Source organism: Anser anser (assembly GCF_964211835.1).
Source record: "Anser anser genome assembly, chromosome: 2".
In the NCBI taxonomy this organism is placed as follows: domain Eukaryota; kingdom Metazoa; phylum Chordata; class Aves; order Anseriformes; family Anatidae; genus Anser; species Anser anser.
The window spans coordinates 156,868,413-156,893,138 of record NC_139721.1 but is presented as its reverse complement, the minus strand read 5'-3'; the positions used below and the strand labels follow the sequence as shown (position 1 = coordinate 156,893,138).

General features: G+C 42.5%; 1 protein-coding gene across 5 annotated transcripts in view; it reads left to right on the top strand.

The window, feature by feature from the left end:
* The window catches only part of LOC310894974 (sodium channel protein type 5 subunit alpha-like), a 209,339-nt gene that overhangs the window by 166,893 nt on the left and 17,720 nt on the right, over positions 1–24,726 (top strand). For all 5 annotated transcript variants that reach the window (XM_083825713.1, XM_083825712.1, XM_083825716.1 and 2 more), the window contains 3 exons: positions 1,114–1,268; positions 4,776–4,949; positions 20,106–20,228. In XM_083825713.1, the coding sequence (XP_083681839.1) occupies positions 1,114–1,268; positions 4,776–4,949; positions 20,106–20,228 (452 nt within the window). The remainder of the gene's footprint in view (positions 1–1,113; positions 1,269–4,775; positions 4,950–20,105; positions 20,229–24,726) is intronic.

The window sequence follows — 24,726 nt, the reverse complement described above, 5'->3', positions numbered from 1 at the left end:
ACTCCACAGCAATGTCTCTTTCTATACAACACACGGATTAAATGCAGGGTAAAAAGCTTGCTTTTTGGAAATAAAGTAGTTTCTAAGGGTTATTCTCATCAGCAAATGTTTTGACACTTGAGTTGAAGTATCTGACGTAAGGCTGAATGGCCAGCCTGGAAAAGAATAACTCCTGGCTACCAGGTTGTCCTCTCATCATAGTTTTAGGTTCCTACCCAACACAAGGTAATGGACGTGGTGCTTTTTAAATGGGAAAGACCAATCTATCTGTTACTAACAACAATACTCTTTTGCTATAGCAATTTAATGTTGCTAAGAAGACTAAAAATGCCAAGGTTTTGCCAGCAGAGATCCTTCTGTGGTCCCCATTACCACCATGGCATTTTGCTATCATATTTGTCATTGCAACACCTCGCTAAGGTCAGAAAGTGCTGTAAGTGACAGCAGGGAACTTGCTGTGGACAGAGGCTGGATATCTGAATTTCTGCTGATGTCAAAAGGGATTTATCCACCAAAGTACCTTTGCAAAGTTGACCTGATGCCTTGTTTAAGCTCATGAGAGACCAAGAAATCAAAATCTGCTTTTCCTGTCTGAGTCTCTTCAGCACATTGGTCCCATCTGCATTGCTGCACCACCTCCCCTCGTCTCCCTTTCATCAGGTTGCCACTTTTAATCAGTAATTCGAATGGTACCATAATACCAAGAAAATATCCTTCCTACATTCAGAAGGATGTGCAAACTATTGGTAATATCCTGCTGGAGTCATTAGACTGGATCAGCAGGGCTGCCTGAGCTTAGCTAACACAATGTGATCAACCTGGGGCACTGGTGACTCACGACCAAAATATTCTGTACCACAAAAATCACTGGGAGAGACCACTGGGGCAGGTTTAAAGTGATTTTGAATATTTTTGAATAGAGGAGTGAGATGGAGAAATAGAAGGCAAAGCAGAAGAGATGATGAGAAGAACGAGGGAGGATAGGTAGGAAACACTCCATTCAGTAGCTTACTGCTGGAATTAACCTTGTTTAGCAGGCACTTGTTGCAGATTTATGAAATAATCAGGCTTTTTTTTAACAATTGTTTTGTGTTTTTTTTTTCTCCTTTTCAGTTTGTGTGCGATTCTTCCCATGCTGTTCAGTGGACATCTCAAAATTTCCAGGCAAAATTTGGTGGAGGCTCCGGAAAACGTGCTACAGAATTGTCGAACACAACTGGTTTGAAACTTTCATCATATTCATGATCTTGCTGAGCAGTGGAGCCCTGGTAAGTGTGACAGGGTTTTCTCGTTGTTTGTAAGTAGATGTGGATCTAAGAGAAGGTGGCCTGAGGTTAGGTGCATCCAAGATTTTATGAACCCTCATTGTTCATTCCTCAAAGCAAAGCACAGTGAGCAGTGAATCAGAGAGCTACCAATGGAGCTGGTGGATGAGTATCATGTTCTGAATGCACCTTAGCTTAACCCAACATACCTTTCTGTGCTCAGATACCTCCTGCTTGGAGCCGAGTAAATGCACACACAAGAAGGCCAATTGGTCATTGCCCATGACTCTGATAAGGGATCATCTGATATCCCACAGGGTGCTGGGATTATCCACTCTGTATTACCAGCCCTGGGCTCTTTGTGGCAGTGGCAACCAGCATGCAGTTTCTAGAATTTGGGCTGGCAAGCTGGCTTGCTCACTCTACTCCAAATCCAGCCTGCTTTTAGCAAGGATTGCTGCTCTAGCTGTTCAACTTTGCCTTTTCTGTCCCTCCTCCTGTCTCCTCCAGGGTCACTTAGAAAACTTAAGCACCTCTGTTTAAGGCTGTTGCTTGAAGCTCCCAGTGAACATACATTTGCATGGGTCATTTACATGGTTAAGAATGTCCCTGAAATTGATGTGATTTCTCCCAGGGTTTTAGTTGGCCATAGGGCAAAGAGACATATTGGAAGTTCTCTGGACTTTGGTCTGGTGATCACTGATTTTCTCCTCAGTGATGGGGTTAAGAAATATACCTACTAAATTCACAGGCAATACCATCTTTGGACAGGTTAGCAGTGTTTTTCTGAAGTTCAGGATTAACTTTACCTAGCGGATGAATCTGCCTTCAGTATTTAAATGAAAGTCACCTTAGAAAGGTGCCTGCTTCACCTCACCAGGGATAATCAAGGGCAAAAAGACAAAATGCAGGCTGACTGGTAAGGTAGCAGATTTACTAAAAAGAGCTGGAGAGAGAACAGGCAACAAACAGAACAGAAGAAACTACATCACAGCACTGCAGAAAAGCCGAACACCCCACTAGGCTGTATAAATAAGCATGTTCTTCCACTCCAGTTGGCATCAAGGAGGCCTCAGCTGGAGCACAAGGCTTCAGCTCTGGGCACTGCACTTTGGGAAAGACGTGGGCTAATTGAAGAAACTCCAGAAGAGGGCAATGCACATTGTCAGTGGCCTAAAAAATAAGGGGAAAACACAGAAGTACTAGGCTTATGTAGTTTAAAGAAAGTCTCTGCAGGGAGGCAAGAAGATGGCAATGCGTAAATGTTGTTGCAAAATGAACAGAATGGACAATTCTCCAGGACCACTAGGGATGGACTGGAATTTTGCCCAGGGGATTTTCTTTTATTATGAGAAGAAAAAGGCCGAAAAACTTGTACAGATAGTAGGCTGCTGACAATTGTCATAGCTTTGCTGAAATCAATGGAGTCTGACAGTTTTTGCACCAGCTTGGGGATCAGCATGTTAATTTTTTAACACATTTTAAAGGGGGCATGTCATTTGCTATAATACACTTTAGACAAATGCACTTCCTCACATATGTAATTAAAAGTGCCTTAGATACTGAAGACTGTGATATAAATCTCATTTAGTTTTCATTGAATACATTCATTTGCCTTTTTAAAAATTTATTTTCAGTTTACTCAGTACAATTCTGTATAAGGGCAAATTTCGCTGCACTTTCTCATGTACCCGCACTGTGCTTCAACATATCGGCTCTGCTCTTCAGGATAGGGATTGGACATGTGGGAGGCAACACACACTTTTTTTTTCCCTCTGTTATTCTGGAGTGAGCTTTTCCAAAAACTGAGCTCATTTGGCCATGCCCCTGCAACGTGCTAAGTTTTTAAGGGAGTTAAAAAAGCTATTTATATTCGTATGTGGTGGTTAAACCATCATGGTATGTCTACAGCTTACTGCAAAAGGTCTGAAAACCTTTCTTGTGCATTTAAGCCACAAACACCCAAACTGGAAGTCTGTGTTTTAATAGTAAATGTGGATAACGCTGCAGGTATCCTGTTTAATTCCTTTTTTTTTTTTTTTCCTTTTTTTTTTTTTTTTAAGAAGAAATAACCTTAATATTTAGTTTAATCTTTTGGGTAATGTCCATAGGTTGCTCAGAAGCACGGTGCACCTGGGGCATTCGGGTAGCACATTTTTCACCCCTTGTTAAGCTGCTTCCTGGCTCACGGTCTGCTCTTGGTAGGGCAAACACAATGTGCTTTCTGACAAGTTAGTAGCAAACAAGGAGAGCGACGGCAGCGGGAGAGGAGGAAACCACTTTAAATAGTTTGCTGTTATTTTTGCAGTAATTGCAAAGTACAGCAAGTCATCTGACAAAGTGAGCGAGCCCCTACCAGAAGCGATAAACTCCAGTCTGTCTGTGTATTGTTTTCTGTGGCTTTCTCCAACAGCTCTTTCACACCCTTGAAATATCATTTTTGAAGGCAAGATAGGAGACTGGGTCGCAGCGAAAACGTCACCCTGAAGTGTGGGGACAAATGGACAAGCTTTGGCTCGGGCTGCAGAGCTGTCTTGTCAGTTTAATTACTGTTTCCTGGCAGGCAAAAGACCAGTGTGACTGCCTGAGTGACAGGCAGCACGCTTCTGATATCTGCAGGCACTGGGTGCTTTCTAACTTTTGGAAGTTCCTCAGAAAGTAGCGAGAGATCTCGAAATACTCAAATGTAGATAATTAAGACGATTAGCACAGACCCCCTCGAATAACGTCGTGCTTTCTTGCTGCCAAGCGCTCTGGGTCATGCAGTGGGACAAGAGAAATATATCAAAGCCTGGGTCCTCCGAGTGGGAGGGACACGGAGGCAGACTGGATAACGATCAGCTGGGAAGCAGGCTGAAGCCACTGCTCGACTTAGCAGCTCCCAGCCGAGCCATATATCTGCTGCCCTGACACCGGGATCCTGCATTTTTATTTGACGTGCATTATAAAGTGAAAGCTAAATTATGGGACAGCTTTACATGTTTTATTTTAGTAGGCACATTGTTTTATATCGTAAATATTTTAAAAGGGTTATTAAGTTGCTTGTACTTGATGCAGATGCTGAATGTCTTTTGATGGTGCCCTGCACAAGCTTAGTTAGGGAGACAGATGAGATGGGTAGATAGATACCTTGACCTTTAAAACATAATTGCTCTGTTAAGTTAATAATAATGAGCATTTCTTGAGGCAGATAGTTGTAGCTACCTGAAATGTGATGGCTGAACAGAAGCCAGGGAACTCTGTGCTCTGTAACACGGGCGTAAGCATGTTAATAACCCAATTTGTCATCATTAGCAGTAAGACGTGTCTGACTAGATGTAAGGGTCGGATTCTGTCTATTAGGTTAGGATCAGTCCTATCTATGACTGTGCACTCGTTCTGATGGTAACATTAAAATATATCAGAAATCACTGCCAGTACATGATGTCCCGTCAAATGAGACTGCGTGCAGCACTGATGCTTTCCAACATAGTTCACCAGAAGCTTTTAATCAATATTTTGCACTTCCAGGCTTTTGAAGATATTTATCTTGAAGATCGAAAAAACATAAAAACCATGCTGGAATACGCTGACAAAATATTCACTTACATCTTTGTCTTGGAAATGCTTTTGAAATGGGTGGCTTATGGCTTCAAGAAGTATTTCACCAACGCCTGGTGCTGGCTTGACTTCCTCATTGTAGATGTAAGTACCATTTGGGAGCTACGATGCTGCTTGTGTTGTGATTTTATGGTGTGCATAAGGAGAGGCTGTTAAGTCTGGCAGCTTTGCGTCTGCAAAATGACAGCTGTCGCTCTGACTCCGAGTAACAACCTTTGGTGAACCTCGAAGGAGGTTGCCAGACGCCGTTTTGCGACTGTGCATCCCCAGCACACAGCGTGCCAGGGTGGAGAAAACGGCTCCCTGTCGCTGTGCAGAGGTGTTACCCTGCTAATGTGAGTCACGTTCCCCTCTAGTCTCCAGGAACTCGCTCTTTCTCTTAGCATTTAACGTCTCGTCCCACACTCCCGCCTAGCACAAGGTCCGGTTACCTCCGAGTGCTCCGTACATGACCTCGACACACAAGTCTCAGCAGATTAGAGAAGCCGTCCTTGGCAGAGCTTCCCCGTGAGGCTGCCAGCAGCACCTCGCAGGATGCTCAGTCTCCCAAGTATTCACAAGTGGAGGAGTCCAGAAGAAGGTGTGAATAGCCCTACCTAAAGTGATTTCACTACTACAAAACCATACAAAATACTCTAAATCCTTGAAATGTCTCTGCGCTTAGTTCTCCTGAGAGAACAATATTTAAAACCAAGAAATAGTTAAATAAAAGGGAGTTCGTTCCCCAAGAGTGTTGCTAGAACCAGCCATGCCCTCTCCAGAGTTGTTTCTGACCCCCATGCAGAAGATCAGCAGGTATGAGCACATAAAACCCAAAGTTTCACAATATCTGGATGTGGGATCTGATGAATTCCAGAAAGGCCAGAAGCACTGCATCCTCCAGATGAGGTTTAACGTTTCATCACAGCATATCAATAAGGAGGCAATTATCTCCCCGAGGCCATTTCTTATTAGCTCAGGGTATTAATGTGGCAGGCTAGCAGAGTTCTGCCGTGATTGTAACTTATTAAACTTCTGATAAATTATTTTTTTCCCCCATTTTACGTCTGAACCTTGACTCGGGGGAGAGCTGCACTTTCTTTGGCCCCAGCCCAGAAAAGCACTTCAATGGGGCGATTTACTTGTTTGAAGTTATGGACACGTTTAAGTGCCCTGCTGGATCAGAGCCTTTGGAAGCTTCTCCAGAGCTTTAATAAATTGATTTATGAAAAGGAAGTTCTTTACATAAATTGTAGGTCATAAATTCCTCTTCACATACATGCTTGGAAACCTCTTAAAGGGAAGGCACTTATTTTTCACAGATTAGTTTCAATAGAAAAGGAAGGCCTGGTTTAATTATCTAACCACAAAATTGGAAACCACCAGCTCCTAAGTTACAGCCCAAACCTGAAAACTGTGCTTACTGCGGTTTAGGTCAAGTGGCATAGCTTTTCTTCCTTGGTTCCTCCATCTGTAAAATGGGACTAGTAGGACTCAGATAAAGTATTATATGGGTTTCCAGGAATTTGTTGTTGGAGCTAATCTTCATAATGAACTTCTGGAAGAGCTAGATGAGAGCTGAATATTGTCACAACTATAAGTAGGGGTCTTCCTGACAGGGACGAGAGTTTGCATGGTGAATTCACTGAGGCAGTTTGGTGCTCTGCTGTAGTACCAACAGTTTGCAATGAGTTCTGTCCTTATTAGAAGTATACATAAAGCATGTTATTTAATTAATACCAAAGAGAGTAAACCAGCAATGGAGCAAAATTCTGTCCTCCATGCAAAAATCCCACTTGAAATAGGAGCTATACAAGAATGCAAAGTCAGTACGTAGCCCAAAAATTTAAGGTTCATGTTTGCCTTTTCATGATGGGGTTTGTGAATGTAACGTCAGATAGCGGAGAGAGCCTTGGGTGGGATGGGGAAAGGAGCTGCACATCCTTGCCACTTCCAGCGCACTCAGGGCATTAACCAGTGCTATGGGGGCAGGCAGACCACAGCCCCCCAGGACTGCCCCTGTCCCTAGCAAACCCACTGGCCTAGACTTCTTTATTTTCTGAACCCACATGTAAATGTTGTTTTTGCAGGATCCCCAAGCTAGCCAAAAAGATGTCCCACCCTTGAGTTGTTTTGGTTACTTAACTGACTCTAGGAAATTGTCCTTTTGTGTTCCCAATTAATAAAGCTTTTCCCCATGCCCGATTATTTCCTTCACAGTCATTTGCCAACACGGATTATGAGAACCGGTACTATATTTTTAGCATGTTTAACAGATGCTCTTCTCCTAGCCTATTGCTCACACACCCTGCCACTCTGAATTGGCAGAGTAACATGCTGTCATTTTTCCAGCACACTTTTTACTTCAATTTACATTTTCTTTTGGTCCTTTGAGAACCAAATCACTGCAACTGAGCCGCAGAAGGGAGTGAATGGGTGAATTAGCTGCTCGAAAAGAAGCAGATGAACCACTTGTCTGATTTTCTCAAATTTATTTGTTTAAAATTATTCACTTAAAAATTCCTGATCTGCAAATTATTCATTAGCAGTTTGGTATTGGTATTCAAAATTCAAGCTGCGATGGTTGATTTTTCATTGGACATGGGAAACCATCTATCATCTGTGTTTTCTTATTGTACAAATGCAACTTAGAACTCTTTCTCTGCTGTGAATAATTCATAAAACCATCTTAAAATTTGCAAGTATTCACTATTTCTAAATGGGAAGTGAACCCAGAGGGGTTATAAGCACATTGCTGAAGAATTATTATTTTTCCCCATACTTACTCTGCTCAGTGAAAGACCTTTGACACTGATTTGGGCCTGTGGAGCAGCAAAGGCTCTGTCTCGTGATTGTGGATTACTAACAGAAGTTCTGTCTTGCACAGCCTGAACATCAAAATACACGGTAATCCACAAACTGAGGGCTATTTTTGCTGGATGTGGAATCCCTAAAGGATGATCTCTGATAATGGGCCTCTGCATCTCAAAGAAATGTGCAAGTGTAGCTAAACAAAAAGAGAGTGCTTTTAAATACATTGCAATACAATAAAGTTTTGCAATGGATTTCTTTGGGAGGAAGGGAGAAAGGAGTAATCAAACCACAAAACTGAGGCTTGTTTCAACCTAGGGCACTTGGGAGAGATGCCTTAAACTTCTGCAGACATTTTGGATATACTGAACAAAAAGCATTAATGCATCAATCATACATTACCTCCCTGCAAATAACATGTATGTTCTTATAATTAACCCACTTCTACACTGTAAATGTAGTTTTGCTATGCACACAAACTGTGTGATGGGGACTGCAAGTCACAGCTATTTTAAAATGAGAAAAAAGCAGAGTCTGTAGCGTATCCAAACTGTAGACAGACATCAGCATCACCGTCACCATCAGGAATGGTGTTTACGCAGAAGCCTCTTTGCTAGGCTGCACAGGCAAATATTTTCACAAAGAATTGATATTTCCCAAGCATTCGTGCAATCAAAACCTGTTTGTACTCAGCAGATTAAACAAGAAGTACAAACTTGGCCAGAGACGAAGGCGCATGGCATTCAGAACAAATGTTTATGAAAACCGCTCTCAACCAGGCGCGTCCCGCGACAGGCAGAGACAGTTGGGTTTTAAAACAGGGAGCAGATAAACTCCTCCGGTCGTGCCTGCTGGTATCACGTTTGATGTTGCTTTCAATTGTTTCCTCTGACCTATAAATATTATCTCAAGCTTATCTAGTTTGAGCTTCAGCCAATTAATTCTGAGCGATGCCCCAGCCTCTGCCGACAGCAGGCAGATTATTCCTTTGCAGTGGTCAGTTCAGGGAAGGCATCGGTCTGGAGCTCAGCATCATTCAAAGGGTGGAGGTGTTGCAGTCAGCAGCTTCTTCGCTTGCTGATCATGCACTGGAGGCAGAGGGGAGAGACCGCTACCCTGCAGCAGTCATGGGAAAGCTCTCGGGAAGGGGATGTAAGGGCCCTAACTCATTAGCAACAGTGCTTGGAAAAAAATCACAGGCAGGTTTCATGGCCTGTGGCATACACAGAAAAATCCTCTTAAGCGGGCACCGATGTCATTTCTCTACAAAAGTCCATTATCGCAAATCCATCGTCTCCATTGCAGCTTTTGCGTTCCATTTAATTGACCAAAAGTTAGTCCTAATCGAGGCTTAAAAAAACCCACAACTGATTGTTGTTTACTGATTTCAGAAATGAGGGGAGGTGAGAGTTTCTCCACAAGTTCTTTATAAGATTATAACACCTTGCAAGATTTGAAAGGGTATTTCCTAAGGTGATTTTTAAAGCCTCCTTGCCTTCCAGTCCTCTTCAGCGATGGTCTGTAGAGCTCCATCCTGTAGCAGGGAGGGGAAGATGCTGTCTAGGTCCCAATCTCTGCCCTGATGCCTCACCAAGTTCTTTCTCCAGCTGAGCCACCACAGAGAGATTGCTCCTTTCAGCCCATTTCCCCATGAGCCTGCTCCATTGCCATGGAGGCTGAGGTCACAACAGCTGTAAGCAGCATTTCTGTCTGCAAAATAATTCAAGCAAGGCTCAGCAGTGGATTTTGAGGCCAGGCATCTCAAGTGAGTTATACAGCAAGCCCAGGAGGAAAGGATTTGTCGACGCTTTTATGATAGTAAAATAAGATGTAGGGTTTTGTTGCCCCTTTTGGTGAATGGTTATAACAGAACAGGTCTCTGGTCTTTTCCTGGCACTGCAGAGTTTTACTTAAGAGATCTGTGTTCCCCATTGAGCGCCTTTCCAAATTTCCCGTTTGCTGCCAAATTTCCTGTCTGCATGCTTGAGAACTGCTCATGGATGTTCAGTCATTAAACGCACATTTTGAATGGTTAAAAAATACAGACATTATGTTTTCCAAGATAGTTTCCTGGAAAGCACTTGCTCTAAGATTTCTACTTAGAATACTTCACTGCCAGACGAGTTAAAAAACAGCTAATAATCTTTGGGTTTGAGACAAACAATTTTAGCAGTCTCTATCCCTAGCTGAAAATTGAATTGAATTAAATTATGCCCTTGTGTTGGATTGTCTTTAAGTGACAATTAAAAACTTGCTGTGTGAAGTAAATATTGATGGCTTATGATTACTTTAATTGTTTTTTCCATCTGTATTCCCTGTTGATTAGCAAGGTGATTTCTGTTTGCCTTACCAGTAATTACACAATCTGCTGTAATGAATTGCTCCCAAACAGCACTGAAATCCAATTTGTATTCTTTGGAAAGTATCTTAAAAGCATGTGGATTTCATCTAGTTTCTGTTTGGAAAAGCACACAGGAACAGAATGACAAAAATACAGCCAAGGTAGAGTAAAAATAATACAGCCTGTCACTTGGAGAACCAGTTTATGAGTGAATTTATTAGTGCTCTCTATGAGCTGTTGAAAATCCACAGGTTACAGCGGAGCATTATTACCTCAGAGCAGGTTTTTGACTGGTTTCCTTCCAGTTCTTCAGTTCTTCAAAGCAAATGCTCTTGTGGGATTTTTGAAGATGTCTCAGTGCACATTCTTCTGGGCTTCTGCCAATGACGTAAACCTCCCAGCTAACTAAAGAGAAAAGAGAATCCCTCTCCAGAAGCCAGGGAGCCTTGTTTCAAAGAAAGAAAAAAAAAAAAAAAAAGAAAAAAAAAAACTGTTTTACTACATGTTGCCTAATTCAGGGTAAGTGAAAAAAAATCCACATGAAGATGAGATAAGCGGTTTTAATGTGTGTTAGCAGGTCAGCGGACACTGTAAATCTCCCTTCTGCCTCCCCACGCTTTATCTCAACGTAACACATGTGAAAACATCCAAATGTCTTTTCTTATCTTGGTTTGCACCTCATGTTAGTTACCACATAGATGCTAAAAGGAGAGCAGCCCGGCTTTGCCAAGTGGAAGTGCAAGCTGGATTTCAGGCAAGGCAAAGCACAGCAAAAAATGCTTCAGCCACAGGAAAAGGGACGGTCAACAAAGGTGAGGAGAAAAGTCCAGCAACAAACCTAGCTTACTGCCTGCCTACTTGTTACAAAATGGTTAAAATATGAAGAATTCATTATTAAGGGAGAATTTCAGCTTTTGAAAGGGGTGTAAAAAGCCCAACTCAGCTCAGATTTTGCTGAACTAGATTTACCAACCATTTTTACTTCTTGAATTTATTTAAAGATGGAACACATTTCAATGTTCCTTTTCAGAGGAGCATCCTTAAAAATAAAATAATGGATATTTTAGCCTTGAGCCCTTGCGTGCAGCCTGCCTGGCCCTTTCCATGGCTGTGAGCACAGCAGCCAAATTCCTTGTAGAGGAATATATTTCCTCCCTTGGGTGGAGGATCAGTGCTGGGAGGGAAACCTGGACCTTATGTAGCAGTCCAACAGGGTTGGAGGAGCTTTGTCCTATGGTTCTCCTCCCCGGTGACCAGCACCTTTAGAACCCCAACAGCTGCTGACCATCACCACCCTTGAGGCTCCATCCAGGCTAGAGGTGAAGGGGCTGCCAAAGAGGCTGGTGGCAGTCAGAGGGGTATCAAAGGGATTCAGAGGAAACTTGGAAGTTGTGCACCAGTGGTGTAGAGATTTTGGGTTGGCCTCCCACCGTGGCATGGCTGTGAAACTGGCTTTGGGGTGCTTTGCGCTGAGGAGGGTGAAGATGAAGATTCTGACTTGTGCTATGGCACCATTGTAATGGGTCCTTTTTGGCAGAAATTGGAGATTCTATAATTTGTCAGGGTCACTCTCCATCCTAGCCTAGTCAATACAATATCAGGACCAAGTCAGGTTCAAGAATTCAACTATGCAGAGATGTTTTTCAAGTTGTATTTGCCACATCAGTTTTGGTATTTTCCCTATTGATTTGGACCATCTGATTAAATAAATGCTTTAGGGAAACAAGGAAATACAGAATTGCACCTTGTGAAACCAACCCACCCAGATTTTTTTCTCTTTTCCTTATGCGTTGTGTCATATTTGAGTAAGGTTGAGCCTAATCCTGCCCAGAAATAAGCATCCCTTCAGCTCAGCACCTCAGCTCCTACCGGCTGCGATGGCAGTGGAGCACATCCGTTGGGGCTGAACCCCAGGGAAATGTTCTCTCAGCAATCACCATGCACACCCCTGGCATTACAATGCTATCTTCAAATAGCAAACAATAATCAAGCGCATCCCCGTCCACAACCTGGCAACAGCAGTCAGCATCAAGAGGGTACCCAGGGATGCATCGTGCGGTGTTTTCACAGATCTTTTGAAGGGGAGAATATCATTCCTGCTCAGCTGCCCTAAATCAAGGCTGTCTCTGCACGGCGCCTGGATGAGAAGCAGAATGGAGTTGACAATGAAGAAATTCTTTTGTTGCAAATCCCGGTAGAAATGCCAGCCTTTCCCAAGCAGCTGCACACACGCAGCCACCGCTGCGGTAAAAGGGAGGAAGGTTTTGATTCCAGGACAAGGTCTGATCGATCGAGGGGCATCCTGCGGTCCCCAAAAGTCACAGCAATTCTTCTGCTAGCCCTACCAGTGCTGGTAAATGGGACCCAGGAGTCTGGCGAAGGTGCAATGTCAAGGTGGACTGAGAAAGCCTGAAACCCCATTCCAAGTGGCCGGGGTGGGAAAACTGCGAATCCCAAAGGGCAGCCAAGCCCTTTGCTATCTCGCTGGATGCAAGAACACAGCAGCGGGTTGTTTGGCTCACCCTTGGAAATTAGCTGAGGTTTAATTCTTGATTCGCAGCCATATGCCTTGGGAATTCACGGGAGCTGTTAGAAAAGCCTGAGCAGGTGTAAAGGAGGTGACAGATTAAGAGAACAGCGAGACATAAAGAGGTTCTTCTGGAAACCACCAGGAAGCAATTAGGATGCAGGAATGATTTATTTAAAAGCATTTATGCCAACAGGAGCGGCACATGCTGTTTGCAACGAGGCTGCCCTCTGCAAGGGAAACATTGCCTCAGAAAGCGCGGACACAAGGAGCAGGAAACAAGCTGAGAAGATGGAATATTAATAGACTTTCACAGCCTTAGTTTGAGCTTTAGATGGGGAAAAGCATTTTTTTTAAAAAGAGGAAATGCCTTGTAGAAAAAAAAAAAAAAAAGAAAAAAAAAGCCTGAGTGGATGATGTGAAAGCCTCTTTTAACCTGAGTTATAAGAAGTAGTGTCTGGCTTTCCAGGAGATAATTTCTTGTTTATAATTAACCTAAGCACTCATGTGTCCCATCATATTACCGTACGTGAGAGCACTCCAGAGCAGTAACCTGCCTGCTGCCGGTGAGGGCAGCCCTCTGATAATTCATTTGCAGACACATTCATCTCTGTGCCATGGACCAGCTCCAGAGCTGCCCTCAGGAGTCCATGGTCCTCACCTGAACACAAGGGTTCAGAAAAGCAGCAAAGATTCAAGAAAGCAGGCAGCAGAGGTGGGGATTTGGTGCAGAGCACCTTAGTCTCTCTAGCCTCCTAAATTAAAGATCCTTACCTTTTTGCCCTTCGTTAATACCATGCAGTTCCTGGATCTACAGGTGCAGTCATGCAGCTAAGCAGCTGTGAGGCGGAAAATGCAATGCCCAAGCAAAAGGGTAAACAGATATGGGAAAAGATTAAGAGGATGATAAACCTCTGCTCAGAAATGGTACGTGGTAGGGGGAACACCAACTTCATTACAAGCTGTTTTCACCCAAGGGTATTTCAGAGAGGCAATAGAAGCCCCAGATATTTCACCTGTTTTTGCAAATTCCCCTTTCCCTGTGGTTTTCTCTCTCAGTATGCATTTGGGGTATAGACTTTGCTTTGTTCCTTTTCACACGAAAAGGGCCAGCTAGGAACCATGGGCCTGGCCTTTAAAGACACTGAGCTGCCACTTGACCTGGGAGGATCTGAAGATCTGCTCTGTGGGCATTCCTTGCAGCAACAGGCAGGAGAAGCTAGCCTGGGTGGAAAAGAGGAAAAGAAGAGGCACCTGAAGTAATCCAAGCTCTCTTTCTTCTATCTTGCTTTTTTTTTTTTTTTTTTTAAGCACAATTAGAGAGAGAGAGGTGTTCCTGGGGCATGTAAAGAGCTATTTGAAAGCACTGGGGGCCTGCATTAGCTGAAACTGCTTATTTAAATAAGTGGCCAGAGCTTTCAGCTCAGCTGCTGTGTTCCCTTTTGGATAGCCTTTTTTTATTTTATTTTATTTTTCTCTTCTCCCTCCTGCTTCCTCCCCTCTCATTTGAGCAAGCAGGTTAATTTGATGAAACCCCAGGCTGCATAAAGCTTGTGCTGTGGTCCTAACCAGGATGGGGGTCTGTGCTCCTCTCCCAGACAGCAGCTTACAGGGCATGTAGTTATCAGGGGTTCTTCTTGTTGTTATAGGTTTTAGGCTTTAAATTACCAGCCAAAGAGTATTTTTACTGCTGCCCAGACAGAACAATTTGTTCCTTGGTCTCTTCTATTAATTCATCTTGGGGGTGATGTGACTCAATACAAAGATGCAGTCTATGGCTGGGCAGCATTGCACTGCTTAGGTCCCCTTCCATCTTGGTGCAGGGGATGCTCACTGGTTATCTGTAAGGATGTGCTTTTAGGCTGGTGAGAAGGAGCACCAAAAGGAAAGGGCTGGCTCCTACTGCAGCTCAAACCCACCTCCTTGCTATAGGAAACTCTGTCAGGCTCAGGTGAAATGCTCCTCCCAAAGACTGTGCCCTCTGGCACCAGCAAGATTGCCTGGGTAGGGTGTGCATGCTCCTAATGTGCTATTAAGGTCTACATGTATGGGAAGTAATCTCATGACTGTTATAAATGCAATAGCTCCGTGGGTAAAAGAGTCTGTCTCCTTGATTAAAGACCCTTTCCCCTGTGTCTGCTGAAGGGAGGCTGCATTATGGCACTTCCTACTCTGTGATTTTTTTTTTTTAACCTTAAAATCCTCTTTTGACAGCTTTACTGGGGTTTGCATGAGTTACAATTCTGAAGTCACCGTCAGATAGTGAAGACATATATACCTATTCAATAATTTTACGTCTGTGTTTGTAACTTCAATAGTCCAAGAAATGCTGCATATATGTTAACTCATGAATTATGTGAACACCAGTGTGCTCCCTGTAGAGTTCTTCAAGGAGCTTGAAACATTTGATAGCTAAAAGAAGCACACCATAAAGCCAGCTCTTGGGAAGAAGCTGATGCATTTTCCGAAGAGCTCACTGCTGTCTCCACCACTTTGCTTCTCTCAGAGGGACACAGGGCACACCCTGGCCAGTTTGTGGGGACAACACTGAGCACAGTGGGAGCCTAGCACTAAATGTGCCACACCTGGCTCCAAACAGATGAGTCTTGTTTCTCATCTCAAGAATGACAATATCTCATTAAAATGGTAAACCTGAAAGAGTGACCATTACTTTAAAAATGCCCTGATTCCTGGACAAGGCGTTGTTTTGGTCAAATACAATCTAGTAGTGCATTGTCAAACTGACTAAGAAATTCAGGCATTATTCTCATTAGATGCATGTTAGCAATAACTTTGAAGAGTTACCAGTGAGGCTAGTCTCTTGAGATCTCTCTAGAGATCATTGCTTGTATTCTAGTGGTCTAAATTCATTGATTCTTCTCGATTTTGCTCTGGAAACACCTGTGAATGCCATACAATGGGTACTCCAGGCCCATGCTGCTAAACCACAGAGATGACAGCAGGTTTGCTTTCAAAACACCATGCACGGGCCTGGTAATCCCCATGGCTGTCGTTTCTGGTGTTCAGTGCGGTCACAAGATTTAAAAGCTCTCATATTTTCTTGAGCATAACACAGAAAATGGCAAAAATGAAAGATGTGGTGTTCATTCATCTCTCCCTTTACTCAGCTCCAGGAGGCTGCCATGCAAACTCCTTCAAAGTCTGTCATTTTCCCCAGCAAAGGAAATCTATCTAAATAAATTGCATATAGATAGATTAGTTTTTAGATATATTTATATATATATAATTGAAACGATATATGGGGGGAAAAAAGTGAGAAAGAGAGCTGACAAATTTCCCTACATGTTAGGATAAGAGAGAACTCAAACACCACCTACTACAGTGGCAAGAAGAAGCCAAGGTGGGTAGGTAGCATCAACCCGTGCTTTGCCTGGAGCCTGGGATTTGCTGGGAAATTCAACTGTGCCATTGAGCTGGGTGGTAAGCACTGCCTCTTTCAGGGCTTTCCCTCTTTGAGGGTGGAATAATCTTTAGGAGTGTGCTTAGAGCATTGAAGCTGAGTTCTTGTTGGGCTGTGCTGAGATGACCTGAGGAAAACAAAAGGGAAGAGCTGCCATGGGACTGAGGTCCCAGCCCATGGAACTGATGGGACCCATGCCATTAATGTCTGTAGAGGCAGGATCCCGTACAGTGATTTAGGAGGGCCGTTTCCCTGCCTTACAGACCCTCATTGCTGGCCAGGCTGTGCACAGGGGCTCACAGTGGGTAGCAAATTCCAATGAAAGGATCATCTTGGGGATTTCAGAGGAACCAAATAAACAGCAAGTAAAGGGATATGGAACAGCCTAGAGCTGAAGCGGAGGGTGTTATTACTCTATTAAGTTAAGGGAAGGAAGGTTTAGGGAGAAAACGGTGAAAGCTTCTTAGCAAAATCTAACACAATCGGGAAAACCCCTCAAGGGAGATGCTAGAAGCAGAGCATCTGCAAATAAGAACAATAATAAAACATCTCAGGTCAGAAGAGGTACTTAGGAGGGTGAGACACTCTGTAGCTTACCTGTTAACATATGTGCCACGCAAGATGAAGGTTCAAGCCCAACAGCAGGTTGTGCGTTTTATGGGAAACACTTCTAGGCAATACAATTCCTTTGGATTCCCCTGTGTTCCATAACGTTACTGTGCTGACCTGTCTTCAGAGGTATTTTTTCCTGAAAAAAATACAAACCCACTTGCAAACAGATACTGGAAGCGTTAGAAATACATGCAGAATTATGAATCTGAAGGTAACGTTGACCCTGCAGGTGTTTTCTGGGTGCCTGAAGCATTCTAATACTGAGCAGAGGACAAATGCAGAAACTTAGAGTAGCTCTGGGCTGCACAGCCCTGTAGCAGGAGAAAAAAAAGTTACAGAAACCGCTGACTGCACCTTTTGCTATGATTATGTGGGACAGTCAGCACCAATTTTGAAAACTGCTTGATTTTTTTTTCCCTAAAAATAGCCTTCTGGGTCACTTTTAATCAAGTCCAAATGGGCAAGCCTCTGTGCTAGTGATTCTCCTATAAATAATATTTGACAGGGATACCTTCAAAACAAACAGACGAGCATTTAAACAAGTTGTCTCAAACTCAGTTCTGACTCCAGCCTTGTAAGTCTTTGCCAAATATCACACAGCTTCATGGCGTAATCCTCTGAACAGATATCTAATGCTGTGTAAATCTGTGTCAGGAGGGCTACAGCACCTGTGATGTGTTTCAGGGTGACATTTATGGCACTCCAGAGAAAATGGTAGCCTGCTCAGACCTGAAGGCTGGTCCTGCAGGATTTGAACAGGAATCCTCTTGAGAAAAAGGAGATTTGCAGGACATAAATCTGGGAGGAAGGAGGAGGTGTGCAGATTCACACACCAGGGCAGTTCGAAAACCTTGAAAAGATCTACTTTCAATCACTGGGTAAAGCTAGCAAAAAAAGAGGGGTGTTGAGTGCTCTGTAGTGATTCATTTTATTTTAAATCTGTACATTCTTTTTAAAGTGAATGAGCTCGCCTTGTAATGTATGAATGTACAGATCTTGGCTCTGTCACTGATCATAACATTTTTTTCTTCTACCTCTACCCTTTCTGAATAAGGAGCTCCAGGGTTTTGTGGGGTTAAAGCCATTTTCTGCACTCAGCTCTCCACCGAGGACAGACATATGTGTCACTGAGTTGCCCCCTTAGCATGATATCTCAATCCTACCAATTATATTACAATTTTAAGAGGCCTTAGTTGAACAGCTCTAGTTTATACGCGTGTTGAACATTTGCTTACTGCTATTAGAGAACTCCTTCAGCCCTTTCTCCTTATTTAGGCAATGTTCTCATTAAACTCAATGGGGAGAGTAAATAAAAGGAGTAGGCTTTGGGCTGTATATTAATGCAGCTTTGGAGTACTGGATGTAATCAAGGCTGGTAAGAAATAGAGAAGACAGAATATGGGTGCTGCCTCAGTTTGGAAGTGTTGGTGTGTTTGAAATGGTTTGTGAAGTCAAACTCAGATTTTCATATTTATCTGTGAGTGTTGGCTGAGAAGGATTCAGGAGAAATTAAAGCATTACTAATGAATATGTGAAAAATATAATGTAACTTACTGTAAAATAACTTCTTAGGCATCATCATATCATGGGTTCAGGTCTGCTTCCTGAGACATGGAAGCAAAGGATACTTTGTGACTTTACTGGTGACATTACCTCCCCAGTGTATAAGGGTCTTACAAAATCAGACCTTGAATCCAGCCTGCCTGTCTTCTGTGGTGTTACAGCACTAAAATGCACCCCTAAAATGCAAAAATGTTCTATTAAGACCTTCCTTCTGCATCAGCTGCTGGGTCTGTACACGGGAGGTGAGTTTGTGTCGCACCTTGTTAAAGGGGGACATGCTGAAGTGTGACAGTCAGCCTCTGTGCCTCTTCGTCCTCCGCAGCACTGGGCTGTCTTGTCCCAACAGATATCCAGCCTGTTGCACCCAGCCCTGGCATGATGTCTCTGAGACCTTCTGTCCTTAAGCTTGCTGCTCGCATGCCACAATAAAGCCATCAATAGGTAAATAACAAACTGAGCAATTTTACAGAAATGCTTAGCTATGCAGACAGCACTTGTACATAAATGAATATGTGTTAAGGAGAAAGCCTGCTCCATATGGGACACATCACAAACCTTTTGGCCTTATCACAAACATCATGGGATTCAGAGAAAAATTAATCCCATCCTAAAACAGATATGATGATTTCCCATCAGAACTGGCCATATTCAAGAGGGAGCCCCGATTTTTTTGTTACATTAAGCACCTATTTTTCATATAGGGTAGAAGTATCCCAGACTTAGACTTAGCTTCTATCTTTAAAATGGCGATAAAACACATTTCTTCCAGGTAAGCCTTGCACACTCACATTATTGAATGTGAGATGCTCAGATACCATGATAGGGCTGAGCAAATAGCTGAAATAAGATGGGTGTAAGGGAACTGTGATGAGCAGTGTGCATAGGTCTCTTTCTTCTAGGAAAAGAACTTAATATAAGATGTGGGGATTTGTTTTGGTTCCTTTCCTAATACATAAAATTTGGCAAAACACCGATGGTGTTGGAAAGCTGTTTGTTTCTCACTCCCTGCTCGGTAAGGATTCAGGCAGTGAACACTGATTTGAACACACAAACCCCAGCTCCTCCCTGTATCTGCTCATCTGACTCATAATCTCAACTACCATTTGGTTCATCCAGGCTCCAGTCCCGTGCCTGATACCATCCACATCTGACCAGATGGACACTATGAAAGAAATTCTGAGAACATGAAAAGCATTGAAACCCTTCCGTGCTTCCTCCAGATTTGGAAATATTTCAAAGTTTATTTCAAAGAAATAGTATTTGAGAGGAGTGAACCTTAATGCTGAGCACCTGTTGAGTTTCCTTCTCCTTTAGAGGCTGCACAGGAACCAGAGTAAAGTGAAAAAGTGCAGAATCAAAGTCATGAACAGAATTCTTTTAGAGCCTGTGGTATTAAATCAAATCTATCAGCAATCTAGCAGGCTTGTTTTCTAATCAGTAAGTGTAAGATGGATAATTGAATGGTAAAGCTAAAATCTTTTATCACTGCTGGAAATGGTTAGATCTTACAGGTGCTTTCATCTGGAAAGCCCTAAATTATAGCACTTACATGACTCATCATATCTTTAATAGTGGGAGATGCACACACACCTTGGGAAGCATACAGGAAACTACAGCATGGGTGTCACAGAGTGCTGGTTTTGTAATGGTGATCTCTTTTCTCATCTACTTCGTGCAAGCTGATGTTAAGAGGATTTCTGTGTGCTTAGTTAAAAGAAAACTGACATCTTTGAAAATGTCTTTCTATAAAGTTTGTGTTAAACTGGAAACAAAGGTTTGGTGAGTTGGTAAGAGTTCTTCATATGCATGGATGTAAAAACATCCTTTTTTTTGCATATTTATCTAATCTAATGGCTTCCACTTAAGTTTTTTTTTTTCCCACTGTTCACTAACCATCTGTTTCTTTTCGGGAAGGAAATGCAGAAGAGAAAGAAAATGGCAGAAGCGTACTAATAGATTGGATTCTTGCTTTGTGTCTCCATTCAGGTTTCCTTAATAAGCCTCATAGCCAACACGCTTGGATACTCTGAGATGGGCCCCATCAAATCCCTCAGGACCCTCCGAGCTCTGAGACCACTAAGAGCATTGTCACGATTTGAAGGGATGAGGGTAAGAGTACATAAAGCACCGATCAAAGCTGAGATGCATGACAACAAGCATGGAACGGGGCCCTGTTGCACTTGGTTTTGTCTTCATTTTGTCTACCAAAGGAAATGACGGATAATGCTGCATCAAAACAACAAAATCAGAAATCCCTCCTTTGTCTTGATTACAATTGTATCGTTACAGCTTTATTCTCTGGTGGATTTCATGATAAACTAATCCTGCTGCCTAACTTGTCACATTTCACTTCAAAAAACAGCTTTTTGGCTGAGGAAGCATCTGGCTAACAATTACCTCTCAATTATAAGGCATACCAGGGGAATAACCAAGCTACAAGTTTGCTCCCTGCTTTTGACGTGTATTAAAATAAGACTGACTGGGAAAGTTCTTAAGGACTTTTTCACTGATAATTAGAGCAAAAATTAAAAATGCCAAAGATATGGAAAGCAAATGAATAAATACACAAAGTTTTTCCTTTGAACAGATAAGAGTTTTAATGTGTGATATCAGGACTAACATTAAAACCGTGTATCTTGTGTTTGTTTTTCTGTCTTGGGGATCCATCTCTCTCCCTTTCTCCCTCCTTTGCCAGCATGGGTGTATCAGCATAGCATACCTCTCTGTTTGTAAGCCTGCTGCACTAATCAGTCACAGTCTAGATGGGTGCTTTGTTTATTTAATTCTTTGCACCATGCATAACTTGCAAAAGATGAGAACTATCTTCTGTACGAGCTGAGGTTACTGCTAATTGCTACTTGCAGATTGCATAGCAAGATAAAGCCAACCTGTGACAAAATTCCACGTAAGACAACACACATTCTCTCTGGAGAGCTCACATCTCCCTACTAGGTCAAAGAAACCTCAGTTCTTATACTGAGGTATATTCAGGGTAAAATTTTGCGTAGGCAAAATTCAGGGCAAAATTTTGCATAGGCAAAAATTTTGGTCTGAATCATCAGTAACTAAATGTAGTTCATGTAGTTCATGCGTGGAATTCCTTGCAATTCAATGTTCTCATTGCAATACCATTGCAGTAAGACAGACAGAAGGCTAGGAGAGCCTAACCTGTGAGACAACCCAGGAAACCTGGTAATAGGGCAATGTGTGAGAATCTGTTATCCATAGTTTGCCTGTTCTGTCGATAGCCAATGTTAAGGATCTATGGTTTTGTTCCACAGAACTTGTGATTCTCTAAATCACATAATTTGTGTGGATGAAGATTGGAAAAATGTAACCACAGACCATTCTCATCTGTGTTAGTATTAAAACAAAAAGATTCAAAAGGATCTATTCATCTGGGCACTCAGACCTGCATTGTTTGTTCACCACACCCCTTCCAACAAACACAGGCAATATTGTAAAGGTTTTTCATAAAACAGAACAAAAGCAAACTGCAGTTCCTCAGCTGGTACAAAGTGATGTTGCACTACTGACGTTAATAAGGGTCTCAGTCTTAGGCCATCTGATGACCTCACTCCATCTTTACGAAACATACATGGTTGAACAAAAGTTGGTTCTGCAAAAGCTGTAGTAGTTTAACTACCAGAGTGATTTGGGCATGGACTCTCTCAAATCAATTTATACTTGGCTTATGAAGGCTTAGCTTCTACTGGTGGATTTGCAAGCTCAAGTGAAACCCCTTTAAGATACTCTAAGCTGACATAAGAATGCTCTCTGGTGACTTTGTGTCAGCTTAATTAAATTGGATTCAAACTTAAAAGCAGTGGGCAGACTAGAGCAAAGCATTGGAAGAGTGAGAAACTGAAATAGGAAAGAACTAGTGTGAAAATGCGCGCATCTCTGAGAGGCTCTCTGAGAACAGCAAGAGGTTGGCTTGGTGGAGATCCGACATGGCGTAGACACGTGGTGCTGCATCAGCCCAGCAAGTTTCCTTACAAACACATCCATAGTTGTCACTCCCCCCGGTGCCTGACTCAACGTCACTTTTCCTTCCTGTACCATTGCTGCAGCTGAAATGTATTCAGTCTTTCTTAGCTACCAGAGGTAGTGAATTAGCTTGTAAACTATGATAAAGTGTAATTGAGAATACGTGCTATTGGAAAATCAAACCACTTTATTTTTGGTGTGTCTAACCACACTTAACACAACTAGGGACAGTTAGACCTTTTATTATTAGGAGTTCATATGCTCCAGAATGCACAGGAAAATTGCCAGCGCAGTGATGGATTAAATCATGATAATGTTGAGAAGCAAACACCGACAGTAAGGAAATAATAATAGTTTGCTCTAGTATAAAGTCTGTTTCTTGAATAACTCAAGGATTTCTGCATGGCAAGAGCAGGAGCAAGAAAGTTGTTACTGCAGTAAAAGACTTAGTTCATGTACCTAAATTTTGGAAACAACTGGTCCTGAGGCTAAGGCACAGAGTAGCACTTTGATGGATGGCCAGTGGCCTGTGTGTTGGAAGTAAGTGTGTGTTGGCACCCCTCATCCCATCAGAGAGGTCTGCAGAATAAGGCAGAAGGCCATCCTGCCCCTCTGTCCCCCCGAAACAACACTTTAGTGAATACACTCGGTATATAAAGATACCTTAGGACCAGTCATGTTGTGCATTTGCCGCCACTGTCCATCAGCCACCACTTTTTTCCAAACCATGCCCACAGTAAATTAGCTTAGGTCTGCCTGCCCCAGGTCATGGAGTCTCCATGTCTCCCCATCTCTTGCCCATCAGGGAATTATTTCCAGAGGTTCCACTTCTCTGCAAGGCTCTTCCCAGCAAGGAAGGTTATTGCAGTATTTCAAAAGATAAATGGGTGGATGATAGACTGTTTAATGTGAAACTGATCCTAGGCAAAGTCATGGTGAGGCTGCTACAAGATACATGCAGGAAAGAAATAGCATAATTAATGCTAGTTAGCATGATTTCATGGGAATAGTCCTTGTGAAACTGATATGGTCCTTTGATTTGATTACAAATCATGCTGATGATGGTAACTGTGCTGATATAATATCCTTAGATTTCAGAGAGGGATCTGATACCACGGGATGTTGTGATAAAAAGCATGAGCTTTGTACCAAGCCAAGTAAACATACTTTAAATTAACTTAAAATGGATGGTGGATCTCAAAATTTTAATTGTAAATAGTGATGACATTGTAAATTCAGTGATGAGTGTCCCAGGGTGAGGGATTCTTCACAGTAAGAACTGTCCTTAATCTGGACTTTAGCATCTAGAAGAAAATGTAAAATCTTTGCTGACAGGACACAAAGTGAGTGGGGTAGTAAGTGATATTACAGATAAGGGAATTATACTGACTGATCTGGATCACAGCGAAAACCAGATCAGTTGTGCAACATGCATTTTAATAAAACCACACACATCATACACGGCGGGAGCAGGAAAGTAGGTCGCTCTGGGGACATTTCTTGGAAAACAGCAGCTAAGAGGGACTTAGGGATTGGGACTGCTGGTCAGCAGGACACAGGCCTTTGGGCAGGTCTGACAAACGAGGTGACTATTACAGTCCTTCAGTACACAAGATAGAGATTTGGACCACTGAAAATTAGGGCATGGGGTGGCTCGGTTTCTAGGCTATCCCTCAAGAAGTCACTGGGAAGGTGGTTCCACCTATAAAAGCACTGATGGAAACCAAGAGGTATGAAACCTTTTCTTAAAAGTACTTATATATGACACTGTTTCAAGATGCAGCAGAAATTCAGCCCTTCCCATGGCAAGTTTAGCAGCTAAACTTTTAATGTGAATTTATGATAATAACTTGCCCTCACATATCCAGGTCTTTTAAGACCTCTTGCTTGTCCCAGTGCAATTCAGGAGCGCTTCCAGGAGGCCAGATGGCATCAGGCTGGTGTAAGAGCAGCAGCAGGGAGAGAAGAATCAAATCCTCTGTTAATAATTCATTTGGAGAGGTGTTGTAGGATTTGCTCCAGTTTCATGTCATGTTTCATTATCTACGAGCTATTGAGCATAATTTGGCAGACGGAAAAAAGCAGGATGCAGGCACGGCCGTGGCTCACCCTGCTGAAACCTGGATGTCTGTGTCCTGTGGCAGGGTTACGGATGGGAGGTGGGTGCAGATGTGACATAAGTGCAGTGGCTTTGTGCTGGCACCAATTAAAGTTGAACAAAAACATTGCCACACACAGAAGCAAATTAAAGCTATTTTGACAAGGGGTGAGAGTGTCTTCAAAAAAACCCTTGATTTGGGAATTATTTCACATTTTTATTATCACAGTAAACTCAGTCTTAAAACAATTAGGTTAGGAATTGAAAAACATCCAAAACTGAAAGAAAAAATTAGGGGGAAAAAATGAAAAGTCATTAGGAATGAGCTTGTACAACAACAACAACAAAAAAGGTCAAGCAGCTTTTCTTGTGTGAAAATTATCTTCATTCATAAATGCACAAAATACAAATCTGGGTTTTGAAAGATTTACATAATTTTGTATTGTATATTGTAGATGAAGCTGCCGCTATACATGCACATTTTACTCTTCCGGTTTTTCTTCTTCCTCAACACTGAAA